The sequence below is a fragment of the Budorcas taxicolor genome, chromosome 2 (genome assembly GCF_023091745.1).
Source record: "Budorcas taxicolor isolate Tak-1 chromosome 2, Takin1.1, whole genome shotgun sequence".
NCBI lineage: Eukaryota > Metazoa > Chordata > Mammalia > Artiodactyla > Bovidae > Budorcas > Budorcas taxicolor.
In genome coordinates, this window is record NC_068911.1 from 147,644,893 (window position 1) to 147,667,355 (window position 22,463).

The 22,463-nt window shown below is 37.1% G+C and overlaps 1 protein-coding gene across 1 annotated transcript in view; it reads right to left on the bottom strand.

Moving 5' to 3' along the window:
- Nucleotides 1-22,463, bottom strand: part of ABCA12 (ATP binding cassette subfamily A member 12) — a 205,778-nt gene that overhangs the window by 106,400 nt on the left and 76,915 nt on the right. The window contains exons 4-7 of the mRNA XM_052661512.1: nucleotides 14,969-15,060; nucleotides 12,886-12,983; nucleotides 9,981-10,166; nucleotides 5,432-5,610 (exon numbers count right to left, since the gene is read on the bottom strand). Of these exons, the coding sequence (XP_052517472.1) occupies nucleotides 5,432-5,610; nucleotides 9,981-10,166; nucleotides 12,886-12,983; nucleotides 14,969-15,060 (555 nt within the window). The remainder of the gene's footprint in view (nucleotides 1-5,431; nucleotides 5,611-9,980; nucleotides 10,167-12,885; nucleotides 12,984-14,968; nucleotides 15,061-22,463) is intronic.

Below are 22,463 nucleotides of genomic sequence, written 5' to 3' on the forward strand. Positions count from 1 at the left end.
GTCTTAAAGTAAGGAGTGAAGTTCACATCAGTTTTTTTTTGTTGTTGTTGTTAAAATCTAAAAATAAGTGGTTAGAAACAGCAGTTTCCAATAAAAGGATACCTCTTTTTTTGTTTTTAAACGAAAAAAATTAAATATTGGAAATTATTTTCATTAAAAATTAAGCCCAGATAAAGGATCCACTTTCAAGAATAATTATTAATTATTTGATAAATATTTATCTTTTGCTAAACAAATGTTAATTTTTTTTTTAAATGGGAGCTTGCCCTAATTAGAGATTGCATTCTATCCTCTAAGTAGCCCACAGGCACTTCTCCAAGGGGTAGCTCAAAATCAATATCCAAACTAACTGGCATTGTCTTCCCAGGATTTTTATGTTACTAATAAGATGGGCAGTCTACACTGGGAATGAAAAGTCAGCAAATTTACTTGTTCATGCTTGAGTTCATTCAGTATTTCCAAAAAATCAATTACCGACTTAAGAAATGCCTCTTTTTTATCTCCTATTGTCATTGGTACATTTAAAAAATGTTAGCATTGTATAAGTATGTTTGAATTTCACAAATACTGTGAGGCAATATATATAAATATATATATATATGAGTGGTAACTTAGAACAAAAGGCTTTGTTAAGGATTTGCTATTGTGAAGTTAAATGTAGTACATATTAGCTAATAGCTCTTCCATATGTATCTTAGTCAACTGAAAGGTCACATCAGCAACAGCATGTGCATATACTTTCTACAATATTTTTGGAATTTTTAATATTTAAATTAAGATCATTTTAATTTTAGCTCCTAACCATGAATGTCTATTATATTCAGAGCATTAACTTTTGAATGTTCTCTAATTTCTAGTAGGTATGTGTATGGATATATAAACATATATCTATTTATTTATGGGCTTCCCTGGTGACTCAGTGGTAAAGAATCTGCTTGCAGTGCAGGAGCTGCAGAAAGACAAGGGTTCAATCCCTGGGTCAGGAAGATTCCCTGGAGGGGGACATGGCAACCCACTCCAGTATTCTTGCCTGGGGAATCCCATGGACAGAGAAGCCTGGCAGGCTACAGTCAACTGGATCTCAAAGGGTCAGAGATGACTGAAGCAACTTAGCATGCATATTTATAGAATTATAATTTTATTTGCTTCTCTAGTAATTCCATAAAGTCAATTCGTTTGTCTTGTTATGGAACACTAAAGTTCAAAAGTTAAACAACTTACACAAGGTTATCCAAATAAATAAAGCTGATTGTGTCTAATTCCAAAGTTTCTGCTCTTTCTCCTCTACATCTTGACTGGCGCTTTGCCCCAGCATGGCAGAGAAGAGGACAGACCATTTCTGCACTGAGCTACAGCCATTGTTAGCTTGTCTTTCCAGCTGTGTGTTTGGCCATGGTGGGATGGCTGAATTTTTCTCGCCTGTGCTTTGTAAACCTAACAGCTGATATGTCAGGCATTTTTATATTTGCCCCAAGAATCTCCTGGTTCTCAGACTTTGAATTGTTTCTGAATCCTGGTGAGTATGGAGACCAGGTAAACGTTCTGAGGTTGGAGATTTCTGCCAGCCTTCGCCCAGCTTGGTCTCTGCTTGACTCAGCTGATCTTTCATCTCAAAGTAACACCTTCAAAGACTGAACATTTGGCAATCTCATTGTCAGCATTATTGTTATTAATATAACTAATAAAAATGTCAGTAGACATAATTCATCTTTTTCTATCAAAACGCGACAAAAAAACGACACTTGACCCCCATCCTCTATGAGATCCTTTAAACTATTGATGAAGATAATTTTACTTCACTTCATTTGTTTTGTTTTTCTGTCCTGTTCATCATATACAAATAGAAGTTATCCAAAACAAGTCTCCTTGTAAGGTAATCTAAAAAGGGGTTTTTGTGATTCATATCTAAGTATACCACTTCCTCCTCATAAATAGTGACTATCACCTGTTTTTTCATATGCTTTTTTTGATTTTTGAGATTGCTCATTTTTGCTAACCTCTGTCATAAATCTTGACATTTTGCAATCTGGTTTTGGTGACTGAACTATATAACAAGTTACAGCTTTACAAAACTGCTGGAGGAAATGACAGCAATGAGTTTTTATACAGTTTATTTGTTCATATTACTTGATCAACAAAGAGTAAGATAAACCAATGACTTGGTGACAAAATACAGTCATTTGTGAAGAATTAACAGCTTTTAGTGACACTTTAACAATAATAGTAAAGAAGATTTGACTTTAAAAAATGGTTGACATAAAAGGTCTTTTAACATAAATATAATGCAAGACAGTTAAAGAAACAGATGAAATTAATTTTAATAATATATTTTATTTGACCCAATATATCCAAAATATTATCATTTCAACATCTAATCAATATAAAATATATTAGTATTTTATCTTTTATTGCATTATCTTCAGATTTCAAAGTATATTTTACACTAATGAAGCATCTCAACTCAGATGCTAAATTTTCATTGAAAATATTTAATCTGTATTAGAATTTCATTGCAATTACCAGTGAAAAGTAGATTCACATACCCATGTTGTTTCAAATATATTAAAAGTTTTTCTAATAAATTTAAATGAATTAAGAATAAAGTTTAAAATTCGATTCCTTGATGATAGTAGCACACCAAGTGCTCAAAATCATGTGACACCCTGTGCACCTTAAATTTACAAAATGCAACATATAAAACCCACAAATAGCTAGAGGCTTTCATGTTAGAAAGAACTATATAAATTGGCAATAAAATTTTAAATTAATTAATTAGCTAAATAATAAATAAGTAAAAATCAACTGCTTTAAAGAAAGTTATCCAGGTTAGAAAAAAGTCATATGTCATCTGCTTTAAAATAATCTGCAGCTATTTCTTTTAAAAGCTGTTTTCATTATTATGTAGACTGGTTTACAACATTCTAATCATTACCTGAGAACATATTTATGGTATAATGCAATAATTTTATTTTAAATTTTAAGGGAATTAAAATAGCCACAGTGCAATGTCCTTATGTAATTTGCTCTATCAAAATAATGTCTAATGTATTTTTGATTAATTTACTTTTGACCAAAGGGTATCTTTTTGGATCTTCCACCTTTCGGTGAGCATTATTTTGTGGGAGTTTGGTTTTTATTTGTTGTTTAATAACCAAATTTCATTAAGGTATAATTCACATACAACATGATGAGCGTATTTAAGGTTATTATTCAATAAGCTTTGACAATATATACAATTATGTAGCCACCATGCTAAATAAGATATAAAATATCTTATTTTAAGGTGATATAAAGTATCACCTTAAAAAAGTTTTGTCATGCTTCCAACAGTTGCCCCAATATCCACTGTTCTGATTTCTAACACTGTACATTAATTTTGTTAATAATACAATATCTACACATCTAGTATGTATTCCTTTTTTTTTTGGTCTGGATTCTTTTGCCAGCATAATATTCATAAGATTTATCCATGCTGTTGTGTGATTAAGTAATCTGTTTATTATTCTTAACTGAGTAGAATTCCAATTTTTCATCAATTCTGTTTAGGGATATTTGCTTTTCTCTCAATTTCTAGCTATTGTGAATAAATCTGCTGTAAACATTAGCATACAAATCTTCATGTGGGCATATGTTTTCATTTTCTTGGGTAAATAACCAGGGGTAGAATGCTATGTCACATGGTTCTATTTTTAGCTTCCTTAGAACCTGTCACACTGTTTTCTGACATGGTTATATCACTTTACACTCTAACTTGCAATGTATGAATTCTACTTGCTTTACATTCTTGCCAGCCACTGGGGTCACTCATCTTTGAAAACTGAACCCGTTTTAGTGAGTGTTGCTGCTAAGTCACTTCAGTTGTGTCCGACTCTGTGCGACCCCATAGATGGCAGCCCACTAGGCTCCACCGTCCCTGGGATTCTCCAGGCAAGAACACTGGAGTGGGTTGCCATTTCCTTCTCCAATGTAGTGAGTGTTAGTGATATCTTATTGTGGTCTCAAGAGTATCTTGACTCCTTTCATTGCTACATTGTACAGCTCAAACAATCCCATTTCTCCTTTAATCGATTTACCTGTTTGTTTTCTAAAATAGAATATACAAAGGAGGAAGAGAACCAAGTGTCAAAATTCTGAGTGAATGAAAATATCCCAAAGAGCCAAAATGAGGACCAAATCAAATTTACTAGTATCTTACTTCTTTTATAGTTTAGTTACAACATGTTATTTACTGTGAAAAGAGCACAGGTCTTGGATTCAGATTCCTTGAGTTTAGGTTCTAGCTTTACCACTTACTTAGTTGTAGAACCTTAAGGAAGTCTTTTGACCTTCCTGAAAAAGTCATTTGACCTCCATGAAGGTGTGCTTTCTTTTTAATAAATGCAGATATCTGTGGTCTCAATCTCAAAGCACTGTTATGAGAATCAAATGAAATTAATATACCAACATGAGGGTTTATTACAAGGTCTTTGAACAAATATAAACACTTAGATTCTCCAGAGAAGATGAGAAAACTCTTTTCTGGTGCTTCAGACATTAACAATGGAATCCACTGTGCTCTTAGTGACATATTAGAGAGGCATCTGGGTTCTGGAGTATAAAACCCCAGGTTCAAACTCTCTTAGCTGCAAAATCATCAATTATTTAATTTTTAAAACCCTCTATTATCTCATTTATGAAATAAATGATAGTTCTGTTGTTAAGGTTCAATGTGAAATATATGAAGAGTCCAGTAAAGTGTTTGGCATGTAACAGGCACCAATAATTACTGATTGTTAATGCAGTTGTTTTGTTTAATGCACATTTCCAAATTAGCTAGGCATCACAGCCAAAACCTAAGTATGTGTTCATCAAATTCTAAATGCTAGCATGCTCAGATCTCGTTTTTGAGGAAAACAGACTTTAAAGGGATTTCTTCTGCAAGTTTTTCAAATCTTTGTGTCATATATGTCAAATAAAGTCAACCCAATATGCAAGGTTATTTTTTTTTACCGTGTAGTACCAAAAATCCAATGAAATATTTTCATCTTGAGCATGTAAAATACTAGATGCACGGAGCCTTTGTTGTCCGTGAATAAGACTGTGCCATTCCAATCAACCGTTGGTCCTGCTCTACCATCTTTTCAGAGTTCTGGGATATGAACTGACATTACTGATGTTATGATTAGTGTTCCTCATTTCCCTATATACATGTCAATAACCCTGATGATCACAGTGTATCTTTCTCCTTTGCTTATCTAATACCCTCACGTTCACTGCCAAAATCTGCAGTAAGTGCTGAAAGGTTATTTGCTATGACAGAGGAGCCTGGTGGGCTTCCGTCTATGGGGTTGCACAGAGTCGGACACGACTGACGCAAATTAGCAGCAGCAGTGATCTTCAAGGTAACATTAGAAGAAGAAAAAAAGACTTCGTTATGAACAGTAATTCTTACCTGTTTGCATTTCGAAGCACATCAAATAGATTGCTCAGTGTGCTGTCATTCTGGAACACATTTGGAAAACTAGAGAGAAGCTCCCACACAGCTGTCTGCTCTTGTACTTGTGAGAAAAAGGATAGCACTTTAACCATTTCCTGAAACATTGTCTTCTGGTTGTTTGGATCACTTGATAGCTTAAAAAAATAAAACCACAGACAGGGTGAGACAAGACTTCAATATCTGTAACCACATGGCTGACTGTCTTTGAAAACACTGAAAGTCTAGAGTTTCAGTTAAGTAATTCAGATTTTCATTTAGTTTGAAGTAATCCTTTACTTCGGAGAAGGCAATGGCACACCACTCCAGTACTCTTGCCTGGAAAATCCCATGGACGGAGGAGCCTGGTAGGCTGTAGTCCATGGGGTCATGAAGAGTCGGACACAACTGAGCGACTTCCCTTTCATTTTCACTTTCCACTTTCATGCATTGGAGAAGCAAATGGCAACCCACTTCAGTGTTCTTGCCTGGAGAATCCCAGGGACAGGGGTGCCTGGTGGGCTGCCGTCTATGGGGTCACACAGAGTCGGACATGACTGAAGTGACTTAGCAATCCTTTACTTGGAAAAACTGTAACCATTTCAAATGTTTTTACATGTAATTGAATTTTTTCCTATAATTTTAGATGTTGGCGTATTTAATGTTTGGTTAACAAAACCATTTAAACAAAACACTTGAAATTGGGTTTTGGGAAATTAAAACTAATTTCTTAAAATAAAATTAGCTTCTGAGTAATAAGTTTGTTTTTCTCTAGGATCTAGGTTAGGACATATAGAAAAATACTCTCTATATCCATTAGTAGTGCCTGCTCAATCTCTTAGTTGTGTCTGACTATTTTTGACCCCATGGACTCTAGCCCACCAGGCTCCTCTGTCCATAGGATTCTCCAGACAAGAATACTGGAGTGGGCTGCAATTTCCTCATGCAAATCCATTAGTAGACCTTATATTATTTGCATAGAAAACCTTTAAAATTTAGGTGTTTTATGTATAAATGTGTGAATATATATATACAAATATATGAAAATATTTACTATTACAATTACATATACTTAACAAAATATTTCCAACGTTCTGTTGCAATACAAGGAACTTTAGTTATAATAATGATTTATAGTGAATATCCTGTAGTCACATCTTGTACTCTAAGCAAACAAATAAAAGAAAGTCATGATCTTTACTCTTGCTCTGGATCCCAGGTCCCAGATAATACCTTTAGAAGTATTTTCTTCATTATATTCCCACCCCAAACAATTTTCTTAATAAGCTCATTCATACTAGTAGTCAGGCTTTAGTTGGATCTTAATTCAAGGACTTTCATGCTGAAAATGTGATTTTGAACAAGGTATTCTTAGCCACACATTCTATATGGCTTCTGAGTTTGTTGAGATAGAATTCTAAGTGCTCTACGTTGAATTGGCATTATCATAACAGTGTTCCTAATCCAGTTCATTCAGAAAACTCAGGTTAATGAAGAGTAATTTAAGCATTCTGTACTTCAGTTCAGTTCAGTTCATTTCAGTTGCTCAGTCGTGTCTGACTCTTTCCAACCCAATGGACTGCAGCTCGCCAGTCTTCCCTGTGTATCACCAACTCCCAGAGCTTGCTCAAACTCATGTCTATCAAGTCAGTGATGCCATCCAACTACCTCATCCTCTGTTTTCACTTTCTCCTCCTGCATTAGTGAGTCAGTTCTTCACATCAGGTGGCCAAAGTATTGGAGTTTCAGCTTGAGCATCAGTCATTACAACAAATAGTCAGGAATGATTTCCTTTAGGATGGATTGGTTTGATCTCCTTGCAGTCCAAAGGAATCTCAAGAGTCTTCTTCAACACCACAGTTCAAAAGCATCAGTTCCTCGGTGCTCAGCTTGCTTTGTGGTCCAACTCTCACATCTATACGTGACTACTTGAAAAACCATAGCTTTGACTAGATGGACCTTTGTTGGCAAAGTTATATCTCTGCTTTTGAATATGCTGTCTAGGTTGGTCATAGCTTTACTTTCAATGAGCAAACATCTTTTAATTTCATGGCTGCAGTCAACATCTGCAGTGATTTTGGCACCCAAAAAAATAAAGTTTGTCACTGTTTCCATTGTTTCCCCATCTATTTGCCATGAAATGATGGGACCAGATGCCATGATCTTCATCTTTTGAATGTTGAGCTTTAAGCCAGCTTTTTCAGTCTGTTCCTTCACTTTCATCAACAGGCTCTTTAGTTCCTCTTTGCTTTTTGCCACAAGGGTGGTATCATCTGCATATCTGAGGTTATTGATATTTCTCCTGGCAATTTTGATTCCAGCTTGTGCATCATCCAGCCCAGCATTTTCCATGACGTACTCTGCCTATAAGTTAAATAAGCAAGTTCAAGATATACAGCCTTGACACGCTTCTTTCCGAATTTGGAACCAGTCCATTGTTCCATGTCTGGTTCTAACTGTTGCTTCTTGACCTGCATACAGATATCTCAGGAGGTAGGTAAGGTGGTCTGGTATTCCCATCTCCTGAAGAATTTTCCACAGTTTGCTGTGATCCACATAGTCAAAGGCTTTGGTGTAGTCAATAAAGCAGTAGCAGATATTTTTCTGGAACTCTCTTGCTTTTTTGATGCTCCAACGGATGTAGGCAATTTGATCTCTGGTTCTTCTGCCTTTTCTAAATCCAGCTTGAACATCTGGAAGTTCTCGGTTCATGTACTGCTGCAGCCTTGCCGGGAGATGAGATGAGTATAATTGTGAGGTAATTTGAGTATTCTTTTACATTGCCTTTCTTTAGGATTGGAATGAAAACTGACCTTTTCCACTCTGTGGCCACTGCTGAGTTTTCCGAATTTGCTGGCACATTGAGTGCAACACCTTCACAGCATCATCGTTCAGGATTTGAAATAGCTCAACTTGAATTCCATCACCTCCACTAGCTTTGTTCATAGTGATGCTTTCTAAGGCCCACTTGACTTTGCATTCCAGCATGTCTAGCTCTAGGTGAGTGATTACACATTGTGGTTGTCTGGGTCATGGAGATCTTTTTTGTATAGTTCTTCTGTGTATTCTTGCCACCTCTTCTTAATAAGTTCTGCTTCTGTTAGGTCCATAGTATTTCTGTCCTTTATTGTGCCCATTTTTGCATGAAATGTTCCCTTGGTAACTCTAATTTTCTTGAAGAGACCTCTAGTCTTTCCGACTCTATTGCTTTCCTCTATTTCTTTGCATTATTCACTTTTTATCTCTCCTTTGGAACTGTGCATTCAGATGAGTATATCTTTCCTTTTCTCCTTTGCCTTTAGCTTCTCTTCTCAGCTATTTTTAAGGCCTCCTCAGACAACCATTTTGCCTTTTGCATTTCTTTCTCTTGGAGATGGTCTTGATCACCGCCTCCTGGAATGTCACAAACCTCCATCCATGCAATAAAATTCATAGGATCAAAGGGGAAAATGTTAGATGTGAACATGTTTAATTTATTCTCATTTATAAAATTTTGAGGGAACTCAAAAATTTTTATTTTGTGAACTCTTATTGTATGTGGAATTTCATTAAAAAAAGATGATCAGCATCTTATTTTCTTATTTTCACATCATAATTTAGCATATAAAAAAGGTCATTAGCACTTCATATTATGAAGTTCTTGTTTCTAGTGTATAATATTTTGGAAAGAGGGATATATTCTTTCGTAAAAATCAAAGTTTTAAATTAGGTTTTATCTCAGAAGAAACATTTACCCATTATTCTAGCTTCTGCGAATTACCAGGCTCTGAGAGTTTAATTATTAAACTTACATTACATCCTGAGTAATCTCACTTAAAAATCTCAGAAAAAACCGTCAATCTTCATTCACCATAAACCAAAGTCAAATTTCATCTACAAAGATGAGATTCCATCTCTATATTAACCATAAAGCAACTGCGGTGTTGGAGAAGACTCTTGAGAGTCCCTTGGACTGCAAGGAGATCCAAGCAGTCCATTCTGAAGATCAGCCCTGGGATTTCTTTGGAAGGAATGATGCTAAAGCTGAAACTCCAGTACTTTGGCCACCTCATGCAAAGAGCTGACTCATTGGAAAAGACTCTGATGCTGGGAGGGATTGGGGGCAGGAGGAGAAGGGGACGACAGAGGATGAGATGGGTGGATGGCATCACTGACTCGATGGACGTGAGTCTGAGTGAACTCCGGAAGTTGGTGATGGACAGGGAGGCCTGGCGTGCTGCGATTCATGGGGTCGCAAAGAGTCAGACACGACTGAGCGACTGAAATGAACTGAACTGAACTGAATATTTTTGGTTTAATGGATCATTTCAATCCAGCACATTTAAATGGAAAGTAGTCATTGCTTAGAATTTGACATCATATGTGAACCTCTGTGTGATGAATTCATGCCAAATGTGAGCCAGTATTTCAGTCAGCATTTTCTAGTCCATGAGACCTATGGACTTGCTCTTTGAATCACTTTGAGTTGCTTTGTAAATTTTCTGCTATTGTTATGAGACCCTGATCATGTTAAAATGTTTACACTCACCTGAGAGAATTGGTTTGTTAGTTCTTGGAGAGAAGATTCTAAAAGGGTCTTGTTGGATAGGCAAAATATATTGAGAACATTTTTCCCTAGAGTGGTCCAAGAGAAGGCATAATCAGCAATATAACCTGGATAGTTCTCACACAGTTCTCTCCGTATATCTTCTGAAGTTGAATTTTGCTGTAAAAGCTAAAAATGTATGTGAGAAAAGCGGTATAACAATGTTAGTAAATACAGATATCAAATATACTAGTCTTCAAGGAAACAAACCTGTCTACATAATAGCCATTTTAGGTTCCTGCATTATAGCAACTATGAAATTAAAACTAAAATACATTGGGTTTGCCCATGAAAATCCCTGAGAGAATATGTGAATATAGTGATTATTGTCATCTATATGATTTAAAATATTTACATATGATTTTTTTTAACTGAACTCATTTCTTGTATCTGATGAGACAACCTAATATACTAGATCTTCTCTGACAAAAATCTTCAGGCTTAAAAATCTTAGCTTTTCCTGGGCATGTAGCATCAGAGATTTAGGGGTCCTAACAGTTTGTGACACCTCATGGGAAACTGGCCAGGAGTTCTGGAAGACTTCCAAAGAGGATAAGCTTCAGAGTCTAGTTTCAAGATCAACAGTGTTTATTTAGAAGTAGAAAAACATGGATTATGTTTCATTGGAAAAGCAATAATTTCATTTATGAGTTATGCATTAAAGAAAAAAGAAAAACACATATATGAAGATACATCAGTTTAGTTCAGTGTAATTACCAAAGGCAATAATCAGAAAGCATTTTTATAATGGAGGGCCTCCATATATTTCACAGTACAGACTAGTCACAAATGTAGCACTATTTTCAGCTATAATATTGATTACATTCACCATTATTAAGTTGTTTAGATATTTATAGAGCCAATTACAGTGAGTTGCAATATTTAATGCACCCTTCCTAATAATTAATTCTTACAACCTGTCAGGTGAAGGCTAACTACCTTCATCCTTCCCCTTTTATATCACAAAATCTACACTATGCCTTCCAGTGATTCAACTTCTAAATATAATGAAATAAGACAGGATCCATTTATTCTAGGATATACTCTAAGTGCCAGGTCTTCTAGTCATTCATCTATATCTTTTTCCGAACGTTACGTATAAATTCACTCCAAAATGATTTCTCCGCTTATTCTTGCAAGGGTTGCAGAAAGCAGTAAACAGAAAGAAAGAGGAATCAGAGAGATTGCTGACACAGACATCAATATGTCATTCTAATTTTTATATCCTTTCTCTGCTCCAACTACTCTGAAAATATGTATCTATACATAGAAAATTCATTTTTTACTTATCTCCACTGGATATATGACTCTGTGCTGCCTCACAAAATTCTTAAATTTTATTCCATCTGAGAAAGAGAACCTGGGAATTTCAATACAATACAGTGATTTTTTTGAGAATAGCATTGCTATTTTAGCTATTAAAGAATTTAACTGATATAATACAAGACTGTTTGCTTCTAGTATTAGAATTTAGAAGGATTGGATTGGAATAAAATCATAAATAAAATAAAATTATTAGAATATGGAAGAAATGGAATGGAATAAAGTAACTTTTCCTAGTTTACACCCTGATGTGACTTGTAGAGGCTTTATACTGGAATTAAGTGGGCACATGGTGGGGTTTCCTCAGTTACACAGGGTGATTTAGGTACCTCAACTATTATATAAACCAGGATTTCAAAATCTAGACTGAACTGATTGTGAAGGTCTTATATATCAACCAGCACTGGCAGAATTGCTTTGATAGGCATGGTGCCTTTTCCATACATTTTGAATTGTTCTTTGGTTTACTGACATAAACAAGCTTATTAAGATGCCTCAGTTATACATAATGTCAACTCAAGGGGAACTAATAGACACATATTAAGTAGCAGTGGTTAAGGTCATAGGAATATGAATAACATGAATAAAGATCAGAGTTATGTCTCCATGTTTCAGATGGAAGAAATGTCTACATCTAGATAAGATGTAGATATATTATTAAAATTCTTTTGTGTGTGTGTGTGTGAGAGAGAGAGAGACAGAAAGAGATAGAGACTGAGAGAGAAACAGTCCCTCTATGGCAAAATGTTGAAAGTGATCGCCTCTGAATTTCTGAAGAGCATGCAAAGCAGGACTCAAATGTCCATGGGCCAGCCAAGTAACTTAAATGTATGAATCTGGTTGGATAAAAGACCATAAGGAAAAGTGGGGATTTCAGTTAACAGAAGGGTACCTCTTCAGCCTAAAGGCATTCAAATTCAATTTCTTAACAATCCTTGTATATGTGCACACATGCACACGTAGCTCATAGGTTGCCAGTGTACACCTCTTAGAAATGATGTTTATCATTTTGCAATCTGGAATCTTAGAGAAGAAGGTGAGTAAACCAGACAGAAACCCATAGGTAAGTTCTTTAAGCCATGTTAAGGAAAGAGATTTTTATTACTTTTGGGAGAGATTTTTTATAGCTCCAATTTTTCCAAAAGCATTGTTAGTATGGATGAGGCAGCAAGTCTGATGGCTGCTATAGCTTCATTTGCTTTCATACAGCATTTTTTCTTCCCTGCTTCAGAAAATTAAAAGATCACATATAATGCCACCCTATTTTTTTTTTTTTTACCAAATGAAAATCTTAAGTTCAATTAAGGGACTCAACAGGGAAGTAAATAAATATCCAAGACTTTAAGGAATTTAGAATGTCTCTAAATTAAGCTTTTTTATCAAACAGCTCCTAAGAAAAGAATCTCTCTGAGATATTACTCCAAATGGGAGTGCTCTTCCTATTTGGAAGAGTCCTCTATTAACCTAAGAGGTGCTTGTTTACCTGCTTTTTGTTATGAGCTCAATACAAACTGATTGAAATTACCTTTTCCAAACTAAGAATCCGGGCAAGCACTTGACTACCATTGAAAATATCTGTTTCAGTACTTTCCAAATCAGCACTTGGACTAGGAAACATTGTGGCTGTTGTAAAAAGAAAGAAAAGATTAGCAAAATAAACACACAAACTTACACACACATACACACACACACACACATAATCCATAAATATCACTTATGCTTTCATATACTCCACAACAAGAAATGTGTTCAAATATGCACCTTTTCCATGAAACTTTCCTATTGGCAAAATGCTGAATTCCATCAGTTTTTCCTTTCACATAAAACTGTGATGGTTTTGGTCTGCTCTTGGGTTCTTTCCAATCATTCTGGATGTCATTTGCTTTCATTCCAGTATATATCATTAAACTTTATCACCAATATTATTGCCTAATAAACGGAATCATTTCAGTGCAAGCCAAGAGGATCTGAGGTGGCTCCACTAGCCCCACAATCCATCACACCCAACATCTGCTTGAAGAATTTGCCAATGAGCAATACACATCTGGTGATAATGGTTTTTTTTTTTTAATTATTCAATTGGGAGGCTAAAATCTGCTTAACATCATAAATTCCCTCCTCCCCAAAGTGGTTTCTAAATGATAATTCAGATCAAATAAATGGGAGGAAGCAATTAGTTCAGACTACAGTATACTCTAATTAAGTAATTCCCAAAGTGGTCTCATCCAATACCATTTATAATGTGGCACAGTGTTCTGGGTTAGGAGCATTAGCTGGAAAATTATGTTCAGATCTATAGCATTCGTTAGCCAGTGTATTGACTTATAAATTTTGGATAGAAATACTTTATTATCCTCACAACAAAGAATCTTAATATTCAAAGATAGAGTGACCAACATCAGCGGGGTGTAGACTGTGTTAAAATGTTCACGGGGCTGAAGAATTTACATTCCTCTAGACCAAAGCAATACATTTGTGAGATGACTGGCCAGAAATGTAATACATGGCTATTGCACAGAGCAAAGCTAACTGGGCCACGACAGTATGATCTTATTCTTCTGTTCTTTACCCTACTCCATCAGACACCCAGAGATCATTCACCACAGCATGTTAACTCCTCAAAACCATTTGCAAACATATTCCTACTACAATAACAAAATATTTTTTTTTCATGTGGCTCATCAACTTACACTGGAATGTTAGTGTCATAGAATCTTAAATATCACATGGCATTTTTAAAGGTTCTTTCCCCCCCCCACCCCAGAGCACCAATCATATTCTGACACAGAGGAATCTCTGTTTTGTTCACTAATATATCTCCAATAGCTCAGACAGTACCTACACGATAGCAGGCACCTAATGAATATTTGCTAATGAATATGAAACAATCCTGCTGTCTTGAGAGTTTATTCTCAAGTTGTGGCTTCTAATAACTGTATCTCAGGAACATCTGCAGCAGAAGTACCTGAGCAGAAGGTTCAGGAAGCTCAGCATGTGGGTATTCTGCACACTAACATCTGAGGGCCACTGGCTTAGCTGTGAATGAAGGAAGCACACAGGCACGATGAATGACTGTGACACTGAGTAGTGGAGTGGGAGGAAGAAGACCATCAGCTGGAAAGTCCCACCCTGACAGTTGGTCTAGTACCAGCTCAGCTGGATGACTGCAACAGGGAAGGTGCTTAACCTTGTTGGGCTTCATGTTCCTCACAAATAAAATGTAAAGCTCAGACAAATCTCTGAGCCTCCATTCAATATGTTTTATTGCTAGGCATTCTAACCATCCCAGTGTCATTTAACTGTAGACAATAGAAGAGTTCCTGGTCAATTGTTGGACAGTGTGTAATTCTTAACATTATATTAGTACCACTTATAGGCCTTTGGTTCTAGTGTGTATCACAGTAATAACTTAATTTCCAATTATTCTCAAGACCTTTGCATAATTGTACCACCACACTCAGGCAACTGTAAGGAGTGATTAGATCTCTCAGGACAGGCTAGGCATTCCATCTTTGCTCGAATTGTTAGAAGTACAACTTTTAAAGATGAGACCTTTACTGGTTGTTCCAAAAGGCCTGTTCTAAACTGGATAGAAGAGGATAGCTTACCCAGTGATGCGTGCCTTTTTTGTGGAACTTCAGTACTCTGGAGTGATAAATTGCTGTCCTTCTCCAGGTTGGATGACTTTCTCAGAATTTCACTAGAGAAGAAAAAGCAAGAACTCTGTATCACTCACATTAATTTCAGTTAGCTACAGCAAAGTGTTATGTGGCAGATTCCAGGGCTCTCCTAGGACTTTCAAATTTTTAATCTACTTTCCAGGACTTTATGACAAAACTCACTTCACCATTTATCAATGAATATATAAGTGTCCTACAAAGTAAATTTTTCTTCAGAGAAAATGGCCTAGATAAGGTTGAAATTGTTTGTTTGTTTTTTACTATATTCTTACAGTAAAAAAGGACATAGAGCTAAACACTAAAAATATTTACAATATATATATTTTCTTTTAAAAAGATGGTGGATCCCAAACAGATGAGAGTCAAAGACTGCTTTGGGTACTGAAATAAAGGTCTGCTTATCTGTCAACCTTTAAAGGAAAACAAGTTTCTACATTAAATTACAGATGCTATTTTGAAGATTATCAAAGATGAACACTTTCAAGAAAGATTCAAAGAAGAAGGGGAAGAACACACATCTATGGAATATCTAATCTGTGCTAGGTACTATGGTTGGTGTCATGGCAGGTGGCACCAGATGTCAAAGAAAGAACGATGCATGCAGCGTTTTAATTTCACTGAATATATCAAGGCTGTAATGATAGCATATGATGCCAGGAATCTCTGTACAACATGATCACACCACCTTTTGGCAGAAAACACTATTGGACCATCCCACAGTTCAGCAATCTTCTTTTTTTCTTTTTAAATAACTTCCTGTTTATCATTTTTAAAATAGAAATAATCACATTTTCTTGAAAACTTGATATACCTAAAGTACGTATCTGAAATAAATGTACCTATTTCAAGAATGAGATAAGTCCAGATGTCTGGAGTGAATAATGTGTTTTGTCTGATTGTTTATAAAAAGCTTACTGAAGGTACATAAGAATAGATATAAAAAGACAAGAGCAGAAAAGCAAGAAGTTCTGCTTGTTATTGTGGTTTGATTTGACTTCCTTTTAAGAAACAAGATCCAAATCCTGGTTCCAGGGTACTTTATGATTTATAATTGGAAAAAAAATCTCTTTTTTTCCCCAGTGTGTCCTTTTAATAAAAATGATAAGAAAAGGTGATATTTGTCTTCATTCCCTAGTGTTCTTCCAGTATCCTCTATAAAATGTACTGGTTGCTCCCAAAGTTCTGCATTCTTAATGTATATTTATTTGAATTATTCATGACCATGAATATATTCCTCTAAATCTTCTTATATTCCTTATTTGGATGGGAAAACTGTTCAGATAAAAATAAGAACTGACCTGGACCTTTTCCTTTCTCTCAAACAGAAAGTTTTAGACAGTTTGAGAAAGTCAGTTTCACTTTTCTTTTTCTTGACACTTTTCTAGTTCAGCTTGAAATACTGTAAGGAGTACTACTGAATATCAACACACTGTGAAATAAAGGGAAAACTACCTTCATAAAAATTTTAAGGAATAGGGACAGCAACAAAAACCAAAGGGAAAGCAACAAAGATGAAAAAGAGCAAAGAAAGAGCAAGAGAAAAGACTGAGTAATAAATGGGAGTGGGGGAGGAAAACAAGAGGTGATAAGAAACTAAGGAAGTATGAGCTTGGAAAAGCAAAAGCCGCATCTCCTCCATAGGGGCCATCTTGCCCATTTCCCCACATTCAGGTAAAAGCCCTAAAACTACTCCTTCAAATATTCTTTCAAAATCAAAGACAAGTTCATCCCTTTCCCAGCAAGCCACTGGCTCAGCAGTTCTGAACTTACTCAACAGAAAATGGCTCCTCTGGACGAGGAACTCTGGAGGCTTCTTTTCTAAGGGGACCTGCCTTGACCGGAAGGTGGCCATAGTTACATGGTGGTCCATGCATCCCATGTTACAGGAGTGGGGAGGTGGTTCACCTCCTCTTAGGTGGTCCTGTTATGGCTTTTTGTCAGGGAGAGAGCATGGGATATCATATGTGCTTTGCAGTTCATCATCCTGAAAATTTCCCCGGTTTATTTTGTATTTACAGCATGTAGTATGACGGCATGTGTACTCTGCCACTGCACAATTATTATCCGTAAACTCAAAATGGAAACCCGAAAGTAAATGTACAACAGCAAGCATTGTGGGAAAAAACATGAATTAAGGCTCTAAGGTGAAATTCAGTTTATTTCCTCCAAGAAAGGCAATTGGTTCTTTTAGCTCCCTATTAAATTGCTAAAGGAGGACAAGAAGGTAACCAGTCTTACTGAGTTCAGGGTAATCTCTGACCATGCTTATAGACAGAGAATTCTATGCTTCTTAGACAATGAATGGATTTGCATTTAAAGCTGGTTTTAGAAAAGGCAGAGGAACCAGAGATCAAATTGCCAACATCCGCTGGATCATCGAAAAAGCAAGAGAGTTCCAGAAAAACGTCTATTTCTGCTTTATTGACTATGCAAAAGTCTTTGACTGTGTGGATCACAATAAACTGTGGAAAATTCTGAAAGAGATGGGAATACCAGACCACCTAACCTGCCTCTTGAGAAACCTATATGGAGGTCAGGAAGCAACAGTTACTACTGAACATGGAACAACAGACTGGTTCCAAATAGGAAAAGGAATACGTCAAGGCTGTATATTGTCACCCTGCTTATTTAACTTCTATGCAGAGTACATCATGAGAAATGCTGGGCTGGAAGAAGCACAAGCTGGAATCAAGATTGCCAGGAGAAATATCAATAACCTCAGATATGCAGATGACACCACCCTTATGGCAGAAAGTGAAGAGGAGCTAAAAAGCCTCTTGATGAAAGTGAAAGAGGAGAGGGAAAAAGTTGGCATAAAGCTCAACATTCAGAAAATGAAGATCATGGCATCCGGTCCCATCACTTCATGGGATATAGATGGGGAAACAGTGGAAACAGTGTCAGACTTTATTTTGGGGGGCTCCAAAATCACTGCAGATGGTGACTGCAGCCATGAAATTAAAAGACGCTTACTCCTTGGAAGGAAAGTTATGACCAACCTAGATAGTATATTCAAAAGCAGAGACATTACTTTGCCGACTAAGGTCCATCTAGTCAAGGCTATGGTTTTTCCAGTAGTCATGTATGGATGTGAGAGTTGGACTGTGAAGAAGGCTGAGCGCCGAAGAATTGATGCTTTTGAACTGTGATGTTGGAGAAGACTCTTGAGAGTCCTTTGGACTGCAAGGAGATCCAACCAGTCCATTCTGAAGGAGATCAGCCCTGGGATTTCTTTGGAAGGAATGATGCTAAAGCTGAAACTCTAGTACTCTGGCCACCTCATGAGAAGAGTTGACTCATTGGAAAAGACTCTGATGCTGGGAGGGGTTGGGGGCAGGAGGAGAAGGGGACAACGAGGATGAGATGGCTGGATGGCATCACAGACTCGATGGACGTGAGTCTGAGTGATCTCTGGGAGTTGGTGATGGACAGGGAGGCCTGGCGTGCTGCGATTCATGGGGTCGCAAAGAGTCAGACATGACTGGGCGACTGAACTGAACTGAACTGAAGCACTTTGTACATACTTCAGTCAGTCAGTCAGTTCAGTCGCTCAGTCGTGTTCGACTCTTTGCAACCCCATGAATCGCAGCACGCCAGGCCTCCCTGTCAATCACCAACTCCCGGAGTTCACTCAGACCCATGTCCATCGAGTCAGTGATGCCATCCAGCCATCTCATCCTCTGTCGTCCCCTTCCCCTCCTGCACCCATTGTACATACTTAGTTTATATCGATTTTAAGTGTACTATGTTTGCTTGTGTACCTATTCCTATCACTTTTCCATTTTAGGCTGTGACAACTTTGGAAGTAGGCACCATGATGATCTTTTTATTTGAAATATCTAGTATGGTTCTGAACCATAAAACTGAATAGCTGATTAAATAAAAATAGATGGTATTGCCAGAGTGTAGAAGAACTTTGGAGTTAGTAGGTATCTTTCAAATTCCATCTCTGCCTCTTCCTAAAAAATTGCAGCCTCATCTATAAGTTAAGAATGATACACCCACGTTGCAAAGCTATTGTGAATATTGTGTGAGGTGTGCTGATCGAGTTCTCACTGGGGCCCTGTCATCATAGATACTCACCAACATTAACTGTCAAAGCGCCCACAAAGATGTACAAAGACACAGGCTTCACCATCAGTATGCAGTTGAAGCCCCACACTTATGTATCTATCGTCCTCACAAGATCCTTCGAGAATACTAGAAGCTTCAGGATCTCTGGACACCAAATGGATGCACCCTTATTATTCATAAACTGGGGCCTGCACACACTGGCTGGTGAGGTGGGAAGAGGCAAAGGGCCTAACCCAGAATTTTATAGCCCTTTCTTCATTTTCAAATTTAATTTCTTTATAAGTTTACTCATAAGAGGAATTTACCATTTGGAGGAATGATCAATTTTCTCTTTGGGCGGTAAAACTCTTAGGAAGAGTCTATCTACAGTGCACTCTGTTGGCAGATGGCACATGACAAACATTTAATAATGAAGGCTATAGTCTGGAAGAATGGATAGCTAAGGAGGCAAAGTTTTTATTTATTTATTTTTGTTCTTTTTAAACTTTAATTTATTGTTTTTATTGACAGATAATTGCTTTATAGAATTTTGTTGTTTTCTGTCAAACCTCAACATGAATCAGCCATAGATAAGCATATATCCCCTCCCTTTTGAACCTCCCTCCCATCTCCCTCCCCATCCCACCCCACTAGGTTGATACAGAGCCCCTGCTTGAGTTTCCTGAGCCATACAGCAAATTTCTGTTGGCTATCTAATTTACATATGGTAATATAAATTTCTGTGTTATTCTTTCCATACATCTCACCCTCTCCTGCCCTCTCCCATGTCCGTAAGTCAATTCTCTATGTCTGTTTTTCCATTAGTTCAGTCGCTCAGTCATGTCTGACTCTTTGCAACCCCATGGACTCAAGAATGCCAGGCTTCCCTGTCCATCACCAGCTCCCAGAGCTTACTCAAACTCATGTCCATTGAGTCGGTTATGCCATCCAACCATCTCATCCTCTGTTTTTCCATTACTGCCCTGTAAATAAATCCTTCAGTACCATTTTTCTAGATTCCATATATGTGGGTTAGAATATGATATTTATCTTTCTCTTTCTGATCCACTTCACTCTGTATAATAAATAGGTTCTAGTTTCATCCACCTCATTAGAACTTACTCAGATGTGTTCCTTTTTATGGCTGAGTAATATTCCATTGTGTACAGGTACCACAACTTCTTTATCCATTCATCTGTCAATGGACATCTAGGTTGCTTCCATGTTCTAGCTATTGGAAATAGTGCTGCAATGGGATACATGTGTCTTTTCAATTTTGGTTTCCTCAGGGTATATGCCTAGGAGTGGGCTTGCTGGGTCATATGGTGGGTTTATTTTTAGTTTTTTAAGGAATCTCTATACCGTCTTCCATAGTGGTTGTATCAATTTCCACTCCCACCAACAGTGCAAGAGCGTTCCCTTTTCTCCACACCCTCTCTTACATTTATTGTTTGTAGAGTTTTTGATGATGGCCATTCTGACTCGTGTGAGGTGATATCTCACTGTAGTTTTGATTTGCATTTCTCTAGTAATGAGGGATGCTGAACATCTTTTCATGTGTTTGATAGCCATCTGTATGTCTTCTTTGGAGAAATGTCTGTTTAGGTCTTTTCCCCACTTTTTAATTAAGTTGTTTGTTTTTCTGGCATTGAGTTGTATGAACTGCTTGTATATTTTGGAAATTAATCCTCTGTCAGTTGTTTCATTTGCTATTATTTTCTCCCATTCTGAGGGCTGTCTTTTCATCTTGCTTATAGTTTCCAGTTTTCCCAGCACCATTTATTAAAGAGGCTGTCTTTGCCCTGCTGTATAGTTTTGCCTGAAAAAAGCAACTTTTTAAAATAGCCTGGTCTGCCTCCCTTGTTGCACACCTGGCTCTGCAAAGATCCTTGAAAGAGGAAGCACTCAAAGATGGCAACACATGCATAAACATATAATCAATCTTCACTGTAGCCACCATATTTATTCATAAGCTCAAAAACACTTATTAAATTCCCAGGACATATACAGGTAAGACAAATTTAAAAAATTAAACAGGGATTATAATATGTTAATGGTAATAGCTAAGGGAGGATATGGCCAGGGGATGATGACTACACATGACTGGGGGTGCTAAATTAGAGTTATCATTTGCATTTTGTATAGAGAAGGTCCTAGAATCATTACCTAATTCTTGGCTCTTGCCACCTTAAAATCTTTTTGTTCATCCTTTCACTACACTAGTGGTTTGCCACTGGGGGCAATTTCTGGCCCCTCCCCTGCTCCTGGGGGATATTTCACAATATCTGGAGACATGTTGGCTGTTACACTGGATAGGAGTGATGCTACTTGTATCTAGAGGTCAGGGATGAGGGTAGAGACCAGGGATGCTACTAAACATTCTATAATGCACAGCACAACAAAGAATTATCTGGCCCCAAGTACTACGCTATGACAGAGAAGTGGACTTATTCAGTGACAACTCAGCCCCCATCAACTCCCTAGGACCAACTCAGGAAATTTAAAAATCCTATTCAGGAATTCAGAATAGGTGTAAGGAAGTCTGAGAGAATCTTTCTCATACTAGATATCTCTGGGAGGTATATTATGGTGCCTCTTGAATCCAGCATGTAAGCTCATCTGGATCCAGAAAATTCAATCTTCTGGGTGAGGCAAGAAAGGCTGAGTCAAATCTTCAAGTGGCCCATGGCATCATTTTGACTTTTCCAGACCCAGCTCACATGTCCAGGACCATGGAGATGGTTAAGAGCATTGCCTCTAAGATGCTGAAGAAGTAGATTCTGACTCTACCACATTTATAGTGCTCTACTTCAAAAGGGACTTAATAAGGGGAACATCTTGGATTCAAAATGTTAAACTTAAGATATTGGGAGGGAAACTAGGCTGAGTAGTTTTATTTCTTCTCAGACATGTCTACCAACAGTTCCATTTGGGAAATGTCACATTTATAGATACCATCATAGCGGTAGGATTTATGCACTTATACCGAATGTCTTTGTATTTCCTGTGAGTGGGAAAGACTACTTGTGTGGGTGGCATCAATGTGCACCATGGTAATTCTGTCTTTGAAAGGAATATGTGTCTAGGAAAGACACATATGGCAAATCCTAAAAAGAAAATTCTGACTTTTTTTTTGTCTCTAAGGATTAGTTAAACTTATTCTATTTTTCATTTTCCCCCTGAAATATAGTTATACAGGTAATGCAGTGACACCTGGAAAGAAGGTGTGAAATATGCCCCAGGCCCAGTTCTGACTCCAGCTTCCCATGACAGGCATTACTAACTTTAGGGACAAATAAGAATGTTATAACGGCCTTGAGGCCTCCTTGGTTATACAGTCGTCCTTCCTGACTACCCCCAAGCATAAGTC